At 37.0% G+C, this 18,756-nt stretch overlaps 1 protein-coding gene across 3 annotated transcripts in view; it reads right to left on the reverse strand.

Annotated features, from left to right (window-relative positions):
• Window positions 1-18,756, reverse strand: part of ST7L (suppression of tumorigenicity 7 like) — a 73,814-nt gene that overhangs the window by 8,772 nt on the left and 46,286 nt on the right. For 2 of the 3 annotated variants that reach the window (XM_087866172.1, XM_045801496.2), the window contains exons 12-14: window positions 16,847-16,997; window positions 13,453-13,545; window positions 35-7,321 (exon numbers count right to left, since the gene is read on the reverse strand). In XM_087866172.1, coding sequence (XP_087722298.1) covers window positions 7,143-7,321; window positions 13,453-13,545; window positions 16,847-16,997 — 423 coding nt within the window. In that variant the 3' untranslated portion in view covers window positions 35-7,142. Of the gene's footprint in view, window positions 1-34; window positions 7,322-13,452; window positions 13,546-16,846; window positions 16,998-18,756 lie in introns of those variants that run through there. The other variant, XM_045801497.2, reaches the window with a different exon arrangement.

The following is an 18,756-nucleotide window of genomic DNA, read 5'->3' on the forward strand; positions in this document are numbered from 1 at the left end:
TTCTTTTCTTGAAGCTGGCTGTTAGAGATGGATGTAAGGCAATCTTTTTTTTTTTTTTTTTTAAAGATTTTATTTATTTATTTGACAGAGAGAAACAGCCAGGGAGAGAGGGAACACAAGCAGGGGGAGTGGGAGAGGAAGAAGCAGGCTCCCAGCGGAGGAGCCTGATGTGGGGCTCGATCCCAGAACGCTGGGATCATGCCCTGAGCCAAAGGCAGACGCTTAACCGCTGCGCCACCCAGGTGCCCCGGATGTAAGGCAATCTTAATGTCATTACAGAAATAAGATAATTTTATTTTTTTCTCAAATTCAGAAAGAATACTATTTTTTTAAAAGATTTTATTTATTTATTTGACAGAGAGAGAGACAGCCAGCGAGAGAGGAAACACAAGCAGGGGGAATGGGAGAGGAAGCAGGCTCCCAGTGGAGCAGGGAGCCCGATGCGGGGCTCAATTCCAGGACTCTGGGATCAGGCCCTGAGCTGAAGGCAGACGCTTAACGACTGAGTCACCCAGGTGCCCCTCAGAAAGAATACAATTAATAGCCAATCTTGTATCAAGGCCTCATCAGCATTAAGAAACACACCTAAGTTTCCTACCTACTCATACAACTACTAGAAGTACATCTCTACCTAAAATTCTCATGCTAGCCAGAAAATATGCACATGTTATATTTTAGACCAAAAGCTTATTCTGTTCAGTTAAACTTCCCCAGATAATCCTTCACAGACTTACCCTCTGATTTTGAAAGAAGAATGATACTGAAACATAGGGTATACATTTGTACTTTACATTAAATTTTCTTTTTTTTTATCATTTCAGAGAGTCGATCAAATTCCCTCTGAATCATTACAAACCAGTGCCTACTGTTTCTTTAGTATTACTGTACATTTCAGAGAGTTAGATAGGCTAACCGTTGTCTGAGTATGTGATGGAAATGACCAAACAGTGTTCTTCGTTCTTAAGTGGCTTACTAGCAAGAAAAGGAATGAAATTAAAGTGAACCAATCTGAAAGACAAAAAAGCAAATGGGCATTCTTTACTTTAAAACATCAGAGTTCATCAAATAGGCTTATGTTGTGATGAGTGGAGAGCTCTCCAGGCAGTTTGTCTACTGAGGTTTTGTTTTTGCAATAAGCATTTCTGCAACCTAAGTGTCCTTTCTATTTTCTCAAAATCCATATCGGCCTTTTCATCTAAAACTCTTCTCTAAATTCATCTCCTGCAGGAAGACTTCTGCAGCAAAACCACTTTACTATCACCACTCCATCATTCCATATCCCTTCAGCATTACTATATTTTGTTTGAAATGTATTCTTTTGTACTTGTTTTGGCCTAAGTTGTGAACTGACATATTATTGAAACCAAGCATATATATCATGACTAAAGGGCTATCTATTGTGTGATTTCAAGCAAATCACTTAACTTGAATGACTCAAACTTCCCCATCTAAAACATTGGAAAACCACAATCTGTCTTCCAATGGCTCGGGTAAGAATAAATGAGAGTCTAAGTATACACTCTTAAGAACAAAGATAATAACAAACTGAAATCTAAATTACTCCTGGTTTAGAATCGTAATATATTAAGTAGTCATACAAATTTAGTTCTCTTGAGCATTAGAAATTTGATTGGTGGGAGAAGGAGCAAAGTTCGACTCAAGAAAGAAGCCAATAAAAACTATTCCTCAAGATTATACTTTTATTCTGTATCCCATTATTCTCTCCATTCAGAGGATTTGCTGGGTCTGCAAAAAACAGAGATGTTTTCTAAAAGAAAAATCAGTAGGTTTCCTAATGTGAATTCTAGTGTCACTCGTGTGATGGGTTTAGAGTAAGCAACCGACATCAATTTCTAAGCACCACTCTTCTGAAAACTGCTATGCAATCCATTTGCCCCAAGTGTTAATGATTAAGCAATCAATATATCAGTAGCAGTTAGTGACAGGATGTCCTAAACTTTGGCACTGAGACGTCTGCTTTGAGGGGGAAAGGATGATTAAATATACTGCCAAATAAATTCAGGGAAGGAAAGCTTTTGTGAACTTCTTACTTGACAGGCACATGTTAATAGGGAAAGAGGGTGCTTTCCACAAACTTTGAAATTGAAGGAAATCCCGGGGGAAGGGGTATAAACATGTGTTAAAAAGTACACTGTCTTAACTTTTATTCTTTTTTCCCCCTCTTTGAAAGAAGAGTTTAGTACTCAGGAAATATGGATAGAGAAGAACAACAGCGATATCACGAACTTCTCAGTCTGGTTCTTTTTGAAGGAGAACAATGAGAATGAAGCATGAGAAATGCTCTTAATGGAAATATCCCAATTAATTAAGAAAATCATAACTGGACTACGCTAGACTGACCAAATAAAGATGAATTCAGTGGCACTAACAAGGGAACAAAAATGTAAACATTTAAAATTTTTTGACCTGTCACACAATGGGCTCCTTTTATTATCAGTATAATCTCGGGGAAATACCTCAGATATATTGCTGTGGAAATAGCATGGTTACAGAACAATATTTTATGGGAATATAAGCTTGGTTACAATTCAAAATGTTTTAAAAACTATGCCAGTTCTTAGGAACTAAGGAAGTCTCACAGCTTTGAAAAGTAATCCATTTTCAAACAAAGGAAGAAACTTGCTTTACTTCTTGGTTGAATTGCTGAACGTGGCCCCATTTATTTAATAAAGAGCAATACAACTATCATCGGTTTTTAGCATGAATGAAATAGGATGGAGAATATAAAAAAATCACTTTCGCCTATGAACAGGTTTCATGTCACTGGTTATGACAATGGAAAATTAGGAACCTTCAGAAATAATATATTTTTTCTACTGGTATATATCAATATAAAGCTATAATTACCTACCAACTCCCCTAGGGATGAAGACAATCTTTGCCCTGAAAAAAACTGATGAGAATAGTGTACAAACCTCAAAAGTTTTGATCACTATTCAGTAAAACACACTTGGCATTTATTTCTGCTTATTATTTTTTAAAATGTAATTTGGGGAGAAAAATGTTAATTATTTTTGGGAAGGGGCTGAAGAATTCCCAGTGGGACATTCTGTAGAAAGGTCTTTTGTTAGTATAACATCTGACCTTCTATATCTTTGGAAATCATACAACTTGGCTAATGTAGTCCTTAAAGAATTAATCAAGCAGATTGTTAGGCCCTAGTTACAGTGGAGCCAGCCAATTATGAGTTGCTCAGAAATTCATCACTGGCATGTCCAACCACATTTTCCCACATAAAGATTAGTAAAAATATGTGGAAACAGGGCCCATTCCCACCTCAGCACAGCTACAGTATGTGTTCAGTGAAACAGATTTCAACAAAGTTTTGCTTTAGTGAAACAAACAATTTATTTGGGAATCTTTCTGATTCCTGTCTTTAACCATTAACACCTTTTTCTGCCAGGTTGCAAAGGCTATCTATCCTATTTCATTAAAACCAACTAGGGATTTTTATATACAAACACACTTCTGAATTCGAAGTACTAAAGTCACGTGCCATAAGCCTGAATTCATGAGTAAGTCAGTGAAACGCCCAAAGACCATCTGTAGTCTTCACTGCTGTGATAAGGCCCTCCCAAGGCTTACTAAGAAGAAAGCTTTTCTCACAGGAGAGAAATGAAAGGGGCCAGGCTAGATGAAGATTGGTTCTCTAAGGAGAGGGCAGTGCTGCTCTTAAAAAAAGAAGCTCCTTTCAGATAAGCAGAATCAGATTCCAGTTCATTTGGTTTGCTGGCTACCCTTACTTTGAACTCTCATATTTAACCCAGCAGGCTTCAAAGCAGGTGAGAAAATGACCTACCACTTAAAAGCAATTTTTCCTTTTTCAGGAATTCTGGCCTTGGAGAATATCAGCTCTGATATCAGCACATTCCACATCTCCAGGGATTTATGCAATTTTTTTTTTTTTATTGCTCTACGTCGAATGTCAGACTTGGTTTTCATCTCAGCCAGGAGAAAAATCAAGAAAGAAAGTCCTAACTTGCTGAAACTAAAGTCTTATTCCACACAGCTCTGTATCATGCAAAAGATGGGGCACTAAGACCACTAACCATTCTAGTTCCTACCCTTTCATTTATCTCAATCTCAGGTACAGTGAGGATTATGAAAAGTCATTAATCTCTAGTGCCTTGCTTCACAAAGAAGCAATTTTTGTAACAAACGGATTTTAACAGATTCAAATTAAATTTACTCTAGCATATGAACTAATACAAAAATATATTGGATGAGGAAGAGAACGTGATAACAATGGAAAAAATTCAGGAAATGTTCTTAAATTGCTTTACCTTACTAAATAGATTGATTTGCACTGTATTAGGCTATCGAATCTCTGACCTCAGTGAAAAGCCTAACATAGGCAGTTTGCAATGTACCGATACTTGATGTTCTACCAGGCAGTTTGCCAGCGCCTAGAATCTGAAACACTTCTCCACTTTTGGTGGTACAAATACACATAATGTACCAGTAGTATTGTTTAAATGACACCTAGCCACCATTTATACTGCAGTTTCTATGGGAAAATACATTTTGAGTTTACTATCAGGACACAGCTCCTCCCAACATGACGGGGTTAGGATTTCTCATCACAGCTGCACTTTGGTGATAATGATGACAATGACGGGTGGTGACAAGAGTAACACTTCCCTAGTTTCTACTGTGGACAGACACGGTTCTAAACACCTGTCATATTTTAAACTCATTTGACCCTCACAAAGGCCTATAAGGTAGTACTATTCTCCTTTTACAATGAGGGGGAGAAATGGTTAAGTAACTTACCTGAGGTTGCACAGCCAGGAAGTGTCAGGGCTGGAACTCAAAGAAAAGTAGTCTGACTCCAGAGCCTATGCTCACTGCCACTCTGGAACGCTGCCCCTTCCCCACCTGGAAGAGGTGGCACTATCCAGGCCATCTAAATTCCTCCTATTGCGGGAGCCGAGAGCAGGGCTTCTCAAGTTTTAAACGTGCATATACGATCACCCGGGGGTCTTGTTAAAATGCAGATTCAGGAAGTTTGGAGTGGCGCCTGAGGTCCTCTGCCTTTCTAACAAGCTCCTGGGTGATGGCGAAGCTCCTACTGCACAGACCATTAAGTAAGTAAGAGAAGAAATAGAATTTGAGCCGCTGGCTCCCTTGCTGGCTGGCTGGTAGGCATTTATACGTTATGTGTGTAAGCTGGAGATGGCCTGTATGTAATCAGTTTCCACAAATTCTTCAATGGAACCTCCCTCTGGTACTGCTGCATGCCAAATACTGGTCTGCAGGTACCTTGAGTAAATAGTTAGCTTTTAGGAACTAAAAATGTACATGTAAAGGCCACCGGATAAAATGTGGCTATAAAAGTTTGCTGTGAGGCACATTTTTAACTATATACCACCAACTATACAAATATCAAAGGACGGTAAATAAGTGCCTGTTTATTGTTCATTAACTAGAATCACAGTAAATTAGTAACTTTTGGTCTAAAAAAGAAGCTTCCACTTTAAAACGTATAATTATTCATTCTCAGACTCTGCTGGAGGAATGCTAAGGAGCTCGTGCTATGTACCCGTAACGGCTCTTCTGGGGCATTAGCCATGTCTCAGGTAAAGACGGACACTACGTACTAACACTGATGGACAAAGCAGACAGTGAATACACTCTGCATTAATCTGAGCCAGTATCTCATGGAGGTACACTATTAACAATTGCTACATATTGATTCCAGATTCTAAATCTCTCTCCTTACTCGATTTTACCTCCCTTCCGATGCCCTGAGAGAACCCCAAGGACCATCTCTCCTACTGCTTGCCTGTGATCTCAAATACACAGCTGCATATATTTTTCCAGTTGTTAAATGGACGGGATTCCCTTTCCAGTCAATTTTTTTCCATGCCAGAGTACACAGTAAGGTCATCTCAGTTTGAGATGCACTCACTCCCCAGTCAGCACCACTTCGAACAACAGTTACACGGTATGATCACTACACTTCCCTTTTACACTAAAAGGAAACGGTCAGTTTCCAACCCAAATACTATACTCCCTGAACAACAGGGGAAAGTCATTCTCCTTGAAGACTGACCCAGAATCAAGTGCAGTCTCAGACTGCTAGGCCTACAGCCAGTGGCAACTTAACACATTATACAGTTGACCTTCAGGGAAAAAGGGAAACCAGTGCTTTTACTCCTGGTGTCAGAAGAAAACCAACTAATCTTTAAGGCACAAAATAAACTGTTCTTAAGGCAGAAAAAGAAATTGTGAGGAAACAGGGAGTTAGAACGGAGACATACAGAAAAAAATATAGAAATGACATTGCTGAGTAAGGGCCGGTGTTTCTACGGTTCTCAATGCTTTTCGATTTGGGACTAAAATGAATTAGCATTTTCCTTTTGAGTCTGAACTATTGTTACCTGGTAAAAATGTGAAGATGTGTAAGAAAGACCCATTTTTTAAAGGCTTAGCAACTGAAAGGGACTTCTCTTTGGTAATTTTACTTTGAGCCGGTGACATTAATTACGAAGTTTGTGTAGAAGAGTAAATAATCATGGGATAGTCTCCCTAATATCAGTCCTCAAGTACCTTCTGGACCTGGCTCAGGAAATGGGGAAGTAGTTCAAATTAAAGGATAAAAATGAAAATAAAAGGTCTATCCATGGTTCTACACCCAATGTTGGGGAAAGTCAATTAAGAACATGCAGATACAACAGTGAGAAGCTTTGAGTAAAGAAGCACATTCTGTACCCAGGGCGAATGTTCCATCTGTCCCATCTTACCTACTCATTCTCCATCAGCAAACCTTACCAATAATGATTTCATTTAAATGGAAAAATCGAAATAGGCAATTGTTTCCGAAATAGGGAATTTTTTTAAAACGCTTAAAAGAAAGCATTTAAGAGTTGGGTTATTCCTCAGCTAGTAACAAGTGCTATGTTTACCACCAAAAGTGATCTATGAAGACCAACTTTATCATGCTATGCCATTGTATTCTTTAAACTTTTAAGCAACAAAAATATAGCTCAAATCACCAAAACCTTATGTTTGACATATTTATGACAGCAACTTTACAAATCAATTCCTGTAATTTACTATAACAAACATCTGATCAACTGGTTTAGCACAAACAGATTAGAGACGGTTCCTTGTGTGCTTTACAAATACTCTACACAAGTCCTTGAGATCATACTTACAGCTTTAGCAAAAACACCCATGATTTCAGGAAACTCGTGTGTGAGAAGAGCTATCATTGCTGTAGAAGAACACAGTCCTGCTGTGAAATGGATGAAAAAAGGAAGCTCCTTCTTTGGGTAAACAGAAACATGATGAAAGCCTGCAAGGGAGAAAAGGTAGAGATGGATTTTATTTAAGAGTACAGTGTATTAAGGAGGGCATGTATTGCAATGAGCACTTTGGTGTTATATGCAAATAATGAATCATGCAACACTACGTCAAAAAAAAAAAGAATACAGTGTAAGCCAGTTTTAATATTTTCAAACAAAGTTTGCAACTAAAAAGGAAAACAGTTGTTTTAAAAAAGAACAAGGCATCTCTGGCTAAGCAAGGTACAAGAAAGTTCTCCATTATTTATTCCAGCATCGACAGCATATCTACAGAGCCATATGACTGTGCTGGGGACTGGGAATAGGATGGCATCGTGGGAAAGAACATTAATTGTAAAATCATGCTGAGGTGGTTTTGAAAGAGCTTTGTCATTTATTAGCTGTGTGATCTTGAATAAATTGCTAAACCCTCTCATAGTTGCTACGGAGTTGTTATGATGAACACTGTAAGTCCTTAAATGTGAGTTCTTATAATTCTTGCTCTTCAGGAGCTCAGAGACAAGTATAGTGATTGAGAGACAGATGTGTGGCTGCGGATTTCCCAGAACCATAATTTAATCCAGTTATTAATAAATATTCTATGTGTGGCATTTCATAGAGCACTGTAAAAACTGAACTAGAACACGAAAGCCCTAGGATTCTAAACATAAATGAAGTCCCTCGTCTTATTTTATCACATTCACACATTAACTCAGGTATTATTTTCCTAATGACTGGATATTTCAACACTAATAGTATTCAAGTATTTATATCTTATTTGAAATTTGATTGAAAATACCTGAATACCAATGCTGAGATGAGTCTATTACCACGCTTGGCACACAGTAGGTGCTCAATAAATGTCTGTTAAACTGAGAGCTACTCTGGGACTTCATTAGTCCAGGAAGTTGACTGCTCAGGGCTGGACACAAACCCAGGAATTCCTGATGTAATATCCTGCATAAGTAAGGGATGACTAATTCAGTGCTGAATCAAGGTCAGCTATAAATTTCACTTTTTTCAACATAATGATTCACAGAGAAGATTACACCTAAGTTTCCTTTGGTAGCCATATTTTTTATGTCTTATACTATACTCAAAAGTATATGCCAAAAACTGAACTCATTAAAAATCCAGAAAATTTCCAGAGGCTTGAGTCACATTTAAAGTAAAAGCACACCAAATCTGAACTTTTAAAAAAAAAGTTAGAAACATTAGAAGCTGTGGACAACGTTGTACTTTCAGCACCCAAAAAACCAGCAGCCCCTCTGCCCTGTCCCTCAACCATGAGAGGCCAACTTCTTCTAGCAAACCAAGAGAAATAAACCATGGTATTTGCAAAGACAGGGAACACTTATGCATACCAATGGTCACTAAAATTCCTATCGTGTGAGAGACAGCAACATTGATAAAATTAATTAAACTGTATAGCATTTCATGATTTACAAAGTGCTTTAATTTATATTAGTTTGATTTTTTAATAGTCTTCAGAGATAGATAGTATTATTTCCACTTTATAAGGTAGAAAATGATATAGCTTTACTAAGACAATTTCCTAAAATATGAGTTTTTTATATTACAGGAGAGACCTAATTTTTTCTTTTTGGATTGCTTTCTGTAGATTCGTTTGTCAGTCAATGTTTGGCTAATACATCAGTATAATGGATGACTAGTACAGAAACACTCCCTTGGAAGTAAAGTTCAAATTTCATCACTGGCTTGTAGAGAAAAATTTATCAGGAGGCATAAAAGACAACTAAATAGCTATGTGAACTAAGGGAATAGTTCAAGTCTGAACTTATGAGGTTCATAAGCAAATTCCAGAATGTTGTAAGTCATATCAAGGTTGAAGGAGAACTGAAAACAAAAAAACATTAAGTACTCCTGGGTATTAGAACTCCACATTATTAAAAATTTGTTCGTTCTACCACAGTCAGAGACAGACAAATGCTCTCAGAACAAACAATATAATCAAACACCACCACCAGCATATCCCTCCTCTCCTATCTCCTGGAATTTGCAAATGTGTAAGCACCCTAGAAATAATAAAGGCCTGCCAAAAAAGCAAACTCTCCATTCTTGTAGCCCGTGACTCTGGCAATACATGATAATAACCCTGATTTTATTCATATTACTATGTAAAATTGGCCTTATATAAGGCAATTTTTGTAATGATTTGGGGGGCATTCTATTAGGCTAAACATATTAACCTAATATAATACACTCTTGCATACTGATGTTCCATAATTAAAGACTGACTTCTTTGCCCTAAATATTCTTGTTTCTGGGGATGCCTGGGTGGCTCAGTCGCTTAAGTGGCTGCCTTCGCCTCAGGTCATGATCGCCAGGGTCCTGGGATCAAGTCCCACCCACATCAGACTCCCTGCTTAGCGGGGAGCCTGCTTCTCCCTCTGCCTGCCTCTCCCCCTGCTTGTGCTTGCTCTCTGTCTCTCTCTGTCTCTCTCTGACAAATAAGTAAATAAAATATTTTAAAAAAATAAATATCCTTGTTTCTGTTAAAATGGAAAAACAACAAGAACAACCACTACCAGCACCATCCTAGGAAAGAAAATAAAATTTCTTTCACTAATGACCTTCTAATTGCCAGAGTCAATGGATTCTTTGCAGTAATCACCTTCCTTGATATCAGATACTCCTCCTCACTTGGAAATTTTTTCCTCCTTTTAGTTCCTAGCCTATCTAGTTCTGGTTCTTGTCCTGTCTCTCTGACCACTCCTTCATTGAATCTTCCCAACTCCTTATCAGCCACCCATTCCTTCAACATTTTTGTGCCCCCAGGGTTCCACTCTCAGTTTACTTCTCACTCTACGGTCTCCCTTAGTGATCTCATCCATGCCTAGAAAATGATGATTTCCAAGTTGGTTTGGTGATGTAGAGAAATGTGGAGAGAAAGAGAGAGTGGAACCCCGGGGAACCCTGTTTACACAACCTGACCCTGTCCCTAGGCCACGGCTAACCGCACCAGGAATAAACACCTGGGTAAATTGGATGCTCTCTCCTAGAAGTTTTACAAGCCGGTTTGAGATCTTACTCATGCGGTACTATTTGCTTGAACTCAAGACGTGTAAACTAGAGCCATGTAAGGGCATCAAGTTTGGCTACATGAGTGTCCAAGAAGGGAAAGCCAAATGACAAAGATAGAAAAATGAAGCAGACACATTGAGAGAAGCAGATATGAGAGCTCATACAGAGAGGAGATGGTGTTGGGAAAGGAAAAAAAGAGAAGTGTGAACAGGAGAGACAGAAAAAGGCAGCCAGAGATAGAGACAGACAGATAACTGACTCCTGGAAATCTTGATAGCCTTCTAGTTTCTGGTTCTAGTCCCTTCTGAGGTCTGACTGTAATTGCTGCCTTTGGATTCTTTGAAATAATCCAGTCTTCTCCTAACAAATTCCCTTTAAGTTTAAAACAGCTACTACTTATACCCAAAGAATACCTACAATATTTACTATTTATATAATATACACTTAATTAATATGCATATATATCTTATAAATATATCTTAGGCCCATATATTATTTAGATACATAAAAATATTATGTATATATATGCGCTAAATAGATTATATAATAAAATATTTAAGCATGCATACATACACATGTGTACATACACACACCATATACACACATGAGATCTGGTATACACATGCAACATACTCAGAGCCTGAATTTATTTACTTCCCCCACTCCTATTCCCAAACCTGCTCCTCCTGCTGTATGATGGATTTCCCATTCTTCAAAGTCAACCAAGTCAGATTTGGGAATCATCCCTGACCTTAGAGAGACAGGCACTCCCCATTCCAGCTTCCTTATAATCTATTCCATACATGCAGCACTTAACACATTGTTAATCAGTCTCTCTAGTAACTTGTGAGCAGTTCAGGAGTTTGGAGTAGAATAAGGAGGAAAAGGTACTAATCTTTACTTTTGTTGGGTACTAACAATGTATTTGGCCCATTTATGGCATTAAGGAGGGCACTTGATGTAATGAGCAGTGGGTGTTATACGCAACTGATGAATCACTAAACTCTACCTCTGAAACTAAAAAAGAAAAGAAAAGAAAAAGAATAAATTTGACTAATTAAAATATTTACTGAACACTAATTTTCATTGTGAACATTATAGAGATACACAGAGGGATGATAAAGAGAATCCTGGCCTTCCAAGTTTACAATCTAGAAGGGGAGGTTAAGAAGTACACAAAGTACTTCGAGAGTTCAAAGAAAAAACAGATAACTTATCTCAGAGGATGGAAGAATATAAAAGACCCTGGGAGAAAAATATCAGTATACTCAACTTCCATAATCTCTCCCAAATTTTCATCTATCTGTTTGGACTTTTCAGCTCACTACGTTTGTTGGTTGTAAAACTGCAACTTTCCTTCTTAGACTTGAGCTCTAATGGCCTCAGAACTGTAAAAACTGTGGCACAGGTTTATATCACAGAAGGAAACATGGTGCTGGTGTTTATAACCTTCAGCATGCTTCCTTATTGGTTAAATCATAAAAAGAAAAGTTATGCAGAACTTTACCAGTTCACAGAGAAGAAGAGTGAGTGGATAAGGCAGCTGAGACAAATAGTATAGACGATTCTTTTGAGAAGTTTGGCTTCCTGAAAGTGGGGACTCAATGGGACTCTCAAGAATCATAACCTTAGCAAATCATAACTCTCAGCAAACCAGAACCTTTACTTCTGGTTCTCCCCCTAAGTCCATGACTGCTCTTTTTAGAACTGGAAAGTGTAGTCCCGCCAATTGCATTCTTTGTGAAGACTGTTTTGGCTATTCTGAGTATTTTACCTTTCCATATAAATTTTGAGATCAGCATGTCAGTTTTTGCAAAATTCCTCCTGGGATTTTGGTAGGGATTGTACTGAATCTATAGATCAATGTGGAGAGAATTGCCATATAAGTAATATTGGGTTTTCTAATCAATAAACATAGAATGTCTCTCCATTTACTTAGATTTTCTTTAATTCCTCCCAGGATATTACGTAGTTTTTAGTAGACAAGCCACGCACATCTTTTGTTAAATTATTCCTAAATTGTTTGTTCTTTTTGATGCTACTGTGATTAGAAATGTTTTCTAAATTTCATTTTTGGCCTGATTATTCACTGCCAGTATATAAATATGCAACTGAGTTTTATATGTGGATATTATAACCTGCAACCTTGCCGAACTTGTTTATTAGATCTAATAGTATTTTTATGAATTTCTTAGGATTTCCTACATAGAAGATGATGTCATCTGTGAATAAAGACAGCTTGTCTTCTTTCTTTCCAACATGAATGCCTTTTGTTTATTTATATTTTTCTAGCTCGATTGCACTGACTAGGATCTCCAGTACAAGCTGAAGAGAAGTGGGGAGAGCAGCCATCCTTGCCTTATTCCTAATCTGAGGGAGAAAGCATTCAGTGGTTAAATCGTAAAATCACCATTAAGTATGCTGTCAGCTGTGGGGTTTTCGTAGATGCTCTTTATCGGATTAAGGAAATTCTCTTTCGTTCCTAGTTCGTTCAAAATTTTTACCATGAATGGTTGTTGGATTTTTGTCAGCTGCTTTCCCAGCATCCCCTGTCATTTATTCTAACATGATGCACTGCCTTTTGAGATGTTAAACCAGTTGCATTTGTGAGGTAAGTCCCAATTGCTCATGGAGTAGAAACTTTTTTATATGTGGCTGGATTCAGTTTGCTAATATTTTGTTGAATACGTTTGTGTCTATATTCATGAGGGATATTGTTCTATAGTTTTCTTGTAATGTCTTTGGTTTCGGTGTCAGGGGAATACTGGTCTCATGGAATAAGCTGGGAAGTGTTCCTTCCTCTTTTCTTTTCTGAAAAGAGTTTGTGAAGGATTGGTATTATTTCTTCTTCGAATGTTTGTAAGATGACTGCTCTTTTTAACATCTTCAATTTTTGTGTTCTTCATTGCATTTCACATAGCATTTTACCCCAAAAACATATGGGAATGAACTTATGCAACTACATCCAGAAAATGGCTAGAACAGTATTTTAAACAATATCCTGAATTTCAACCAAAAACTTTTACTATGAGAAAATACTATGAAAAACAATCCCACAACTACTTTTAAGTTTAGGAAAACTAGAATATTTACTTACTAGGTAATAGCTCTCTATCAGCAATCTCTGTGCAGCTGGGATAAGGATAAAATAGATGGCCTTTCTCTAATGGATATGGAATCATTCTAAAAGCTGAGGAAAAAAAATACATAAATTGACATTCCATTCAGACTCACTTTCATCCCATACTACAGATCAAAGCTATTTTGGAGACATATTTTTATAAAATTTTCACATAGCATTTATTAATTTTTTTTAGAGATACCTTTTAGATGAAAGAAACAAAGTAAGCAAAAGAAGGACTAAGAGGAAGAATAAGACTTATTTAGAGAATAGAATGGTCTGGCTGGAATAAAACTAAAGGGAGTGGTGGGTGATAAGGTTGGCTGGGTCCTTCTTGCCTCTGTCTCCTCACTATAAACACAACAGACTTTGTGGGTATGAATTCCTTTTCTTCCAGGAATCTTCATAAAATTGCAACATGTATAACTGTTGTGACCTTAACTGTTGGCAACCTGTAAGAGTTCTCAATGGCTCCTAATTTCATGTGTTAGATGTCACCAAAGTTTTCTACAAGCAGAATTTAACTTAGATCAGAGGTCACCAAAGCATCACCCTTTGGCCAGACCTGGACCACTATTCATGTTTATAAATAAAATTTTATTAGAATACAGATGTGAAAATTGCTTGTTCATTTATACATTATGTACGGCTGCTTTCATGCTGTAAGAGTCGGGTAGCTATAACAGAGACTATGGCCACAGAGACCAAATACTTACCATCTGGCTCTTTACAGGAAAAATTTAACCATCCCTGATCTAGATTATCATCAGCTCTTGCAGACTTCTTAAAGAAGGAATCTTTATTACCTACTCAACTAGCTGAGTATTCATCAAAATTGTGATAAGGTTTTTGTTTTTCCTTTAGTGTTAAGCTCTATAAACTTTTGTCAAAATACGAATTTTGTTCTGCCACAATAAAAAGCAGGGATTTGTCCAAAGTCACAGAGCAAATCAGTGGTAACACTAGGAAATCATTCATAAAGAAGATTATTTATGAAATACCGTGTAAGTCCCATATTTACTGAAAACCTCCTATGAGCCAGGCAGAACATTAGGCACTGAAGACACATACAGGATCAACGAAATAGAGGACTGGCTTTGAGGAGCTTGTAGACTACTAGAGAAAAAGCAAAAGGAAGACTAATTACCCAAAGACATTCCGCTCCTCAGTTTTTGTAGTCCCAGTTTCATTAATCTGCATATTGTCAGTGGCAAGCACAGTGTCTGACCCTTAGTAAGTGGTTAATGCAGAGGTTCCCAAATTCTCTTGCTTCAAGGATACATGGCACCCTTTGTGTAATGTCCCTAGGCTGAAAGGAATGCCTAACAATTCCACTTAACTAATTATTTTTTTTAAGATTTTATTTATTTATTTGACAGAGATAGAGACAGCCAGCGAGAGAGGGAACACAAGCAGGGGGAGTGGGAGAGGAAGAAGCAGGCTCATAGCGGAGGAGCCTGATGTGGAGCTCGATCCCGTAACGCTGGGATCACGCCCTGAGCTGAAGGCAGACGCTTAACCGCTGTGCCACCCAGGCGCCCCCCACTTAACTAATTATTTTATTTTTTTTTAAAGATTTTATTTTTTTAAGTAATCTCTACATCCAATGTGGGGCTTGAACCTACAACCCCAAGATCAAGAGCAGGTGCTCTACTGACCGAACCAGCCAGGCACCTTTAATTATTTCATTTTTAAACAATCACCTTTTCTTACTAATGGGATGTATGTACCTGTTGGGCACTGCATAACTTCTCAAAACTTGGAATCAGATTGGATACCGCCATCCTCATTTCCTGTTCCACACTGATTTTTTTGTGTGGTACTTCTTTTAATCATAGCAATTAAGAAAAACCCAGCTTTGCAAAGCTATGACAACATCAAAAGAAATAGAGAATGGAGAGCCACGTAATGGTGAAACCTTGAACTATGCAGAGCTAACGGTTTGAATGATGCTTGACAGATGTTGAGTATTGCTGTGTTTCCACTGAAATTTTTAAATATCCCATGATACACTTGTGAATTTGCTACAATGCCCCAAGGTGCCAGTACAAAGTTTGGGAGCTCAGGGGGTTAACCAATTCTAGTTAATGAGTATTGAATTTATTTTTGAATTTTAATTGATAACAGGAGTGTACTTTCCAAGGCAGTCATTAAAAGAATTCAACTGACAAAATATTTTGATTGAGCGTTTTCATTTTCTAAGTGATTTTAAGATGTTACAAATAAGAGATCTGGTAGTTAGTTGAAAAACAATCTAGTTCTCCAAAGAAGATATACAAATTAGCACATTAAAAAAATGTTCAACAACACTAATTACTAGGAAAATGCAAATCAAAAACACAATGAGATACCGCTTCACACCCATTAGTATGGCTATTATTAAAAAAAAAAAAAAAACAAATGTTGCCAAGGATACAAAGAAAGTGAAACCCTTGTGCAATGCTGGTGGAATATAAAATGGTACAGCTGCCATAGAAAATAGTAAGACAGTTCCTCAAAAAATTAAACATAGAATTAGATAATCTACTGATTCCACTTCTAGGTATATACTCAAAAGAACTGAAAGCAGTTCTTTGTAATATTTGTAATACCCATGTTCATAGCAGCATTATTCATAATAACCAAAAGGTGGAAACAATCCAAATGTCCATTGACAGATGGATGTATAAACAAAGTACAGTATATACATACAATGGAATATTACTCAGCCCTAAAAAGGAACGACTTTCTGACGTGTGCTACAACATTATGCTCAGTGAAGTAAGCCTGATTTATTGAAACTGTTAAAATGGGGGTGCCTGCCTGACCCAGTTGCAGAGTGCGTGACTTGATCTCAGGGTTGTGAGTTCGAGCCCCACGTTGGGTGTGGAGATTACTTAAAAATAAAATCTTTAAAAAATAATAAAAAATAAATAAAATGGTTAAAATAGTAACTTTCATGTTATGTGTATTTTGCCACAATAAAAACATAGATTTACAAAAAGTTGTTACTAGTTGTAAAGAAAGTAGTTTCATGATGTAAACATCTGAAAATTAAAGTCCAGTTTAAAAAATATTACAATAACTCAACCACATTAAAAAGCTTATAAAACAAGAGATGTAAGTTTTCATTTTCTTTCCTTACAAATATGTAATTTAAATGAATGTATGGTAGAATACGGTAACAGTTTCTCATTTTGCGGGGCATCAATAAGTACATTAAGAATTTCTCCTACCAATAAACCACATAAACACCTCTGAGTTCACTTCGAAACCAATCTGAACAACAATACTTAGGGAAACTCAGATAATCTCATTTAAAAAGGCTGCCAGGGATGCAATGAATAAATAGTCCGAGAGATTAGTGGTACATTTGGAAAAGAATACTTACTGCCTTCCCACGTACACTGTAACAGATTAAGAGCACCTTCTATTCTCTTCCAGTGCTGAAGATGGAAGAAAGCATAGGCGATTGCTTCACTATCACCCCGTTTCAGAATGTGTTCTGGAGGTAAAATTAGACTTTTCATCTCTAGTAAGTACTAGAAAGATAACACACACAAAACACACCACAGAAAAACAAAAAATTAAATTATGTTAAGTTCAAACACCCACAAAAATTAGATTCAAATTTTATAAAGTCAGTTTGCTTTAAAAAAACAAACATTAAGCTCGTTGAGATGACAAGAGGGTCACACTGATAGCATGTGTATAAAATGCTTATATATGCAAATTCTAAAGATCAGAATATTCCTAAAAGCAAAAATAAGGTGATAAATGGCTTATGTATGACCTTGGTAAATACATAATGGAACCTCAAGCTGAGGAAATAATGTGAGAGCAAATATCTATTTTTCCAAAAGAGAATTAAGTATAAAAATCATAAAATACAATTTTGGAACAACATTTTGTGGTGACATTCTTTTTTTCTCTCATTGCCACTGAGCTTAATGCCCATCTTTAATTTATACAACTTAATTGTGAATAAGTTCAATTAAATTAATATCTAGGGCAGCAAAGCACTATGTTTGTTAGGAAACACTAGATTCTCTGGAGCTTCCTAATGCAATGAGAAAGACAGATTTCTGAAGTTAATAATTATAACAAGACTATTCTGAGTGCTTTATTAGAGGTATAAACAGTGTATATAAGAATTTGGATAGAAGATTTTTTTAGTTTTTTTATAATAGGTTTATTGAGATATAATTCATATTTTACAATTCACCCATTTAAAGTGTACAACTCAATGGTTTTTAATATATTCACAGATATGTACAACCATTACCACAGTCAATTTTAGAACATTTTCATCACCGCAAAAAGAACCCCCATCATCTCTAGTTATTAACCTCTAATCCCCATTCCCCCTAAGCAACCACTAATATACTTTGCATCTCTATAGATTTGCCTGTTCTGGCTATTTCATACAAGAAGAATCACATAACATATGGTCTATTGTAACTGGTTTCTTTCACTCTGTACAATGTTTTCAAGGTACATCCATGTTATATCATATACCAGTACCTCATTCCTTTTTGTGGCTAATATTCCATTATATGGATATATCACATTTGTTTATCCTTTCATTATTTGATGAACATTTGGTTGTTTTAATCTTTTGGCTATTATGAATAATGCTGCGATAAACATTCATGCACCAAGTTTTTATGTGAACATATGCTTTCGTCTCTCCTGGGTATATACCTAGGAATGGAAGTGCTGGGTCATATGGTAACTATACATTTAGGGGGTATTAATTATGATTTAGGAGTTGAAAATAAATCACTTGATGGAATTTGGGATTTGAACTAATATATAAAGATATGCAAAATGTAGATGAACAGATTGGGTGGTGGGGTGGGGAGACACAGCAGGTTGAAGTACAGGCCAACTTAAACAAGGCTAAGAAAGGATAAAGCAAGACGCATTTAACGAATTAGTGAGTGTGCCTGTTTGTTTGTTTTTTTTAAAGATTTTATTTATTTATTTGACAGAGAGAGACAGCCAGCCAGCGTGAGAGGGAACACAAGCAGGGGGAGTGGGAGAGGAAGAAGCAGGCTCTTAGTGGAGGAGCCTGATGTGGGGCTCGAACCCAGAACGCTGGGATCACGCCCTGAGCCGAAGGCAGATGCTTAACCGCTGTGCTACCCAGGTGCCCCAGTGAGTGTACCTGTTAAAGAAGGTATAGCCTATCAGTTCTTATTCACATATGAAATTAAATTATATCTTAAATTCTTGAAGAAAATACTTGCCTTAATATTATAATCCACAACAAAAGCAGTATACTTAAATGTACTACTT

The sequence above is a fragment of the Ursus americanus genome, chromosome 12 (assembly GCF_024610735.1).
Source record: "Ursus americanus isolate L20-20 chromosome 12, mUrsAme1.1.p, whole genome shotgun sequence".
In the NCBI taxonomy this organism is placed as follows: Eukaryota; Metazoa; Chordata; class Mammalia; order Carnivora; family Ursidae; genus Ursus; species Ursus americanus.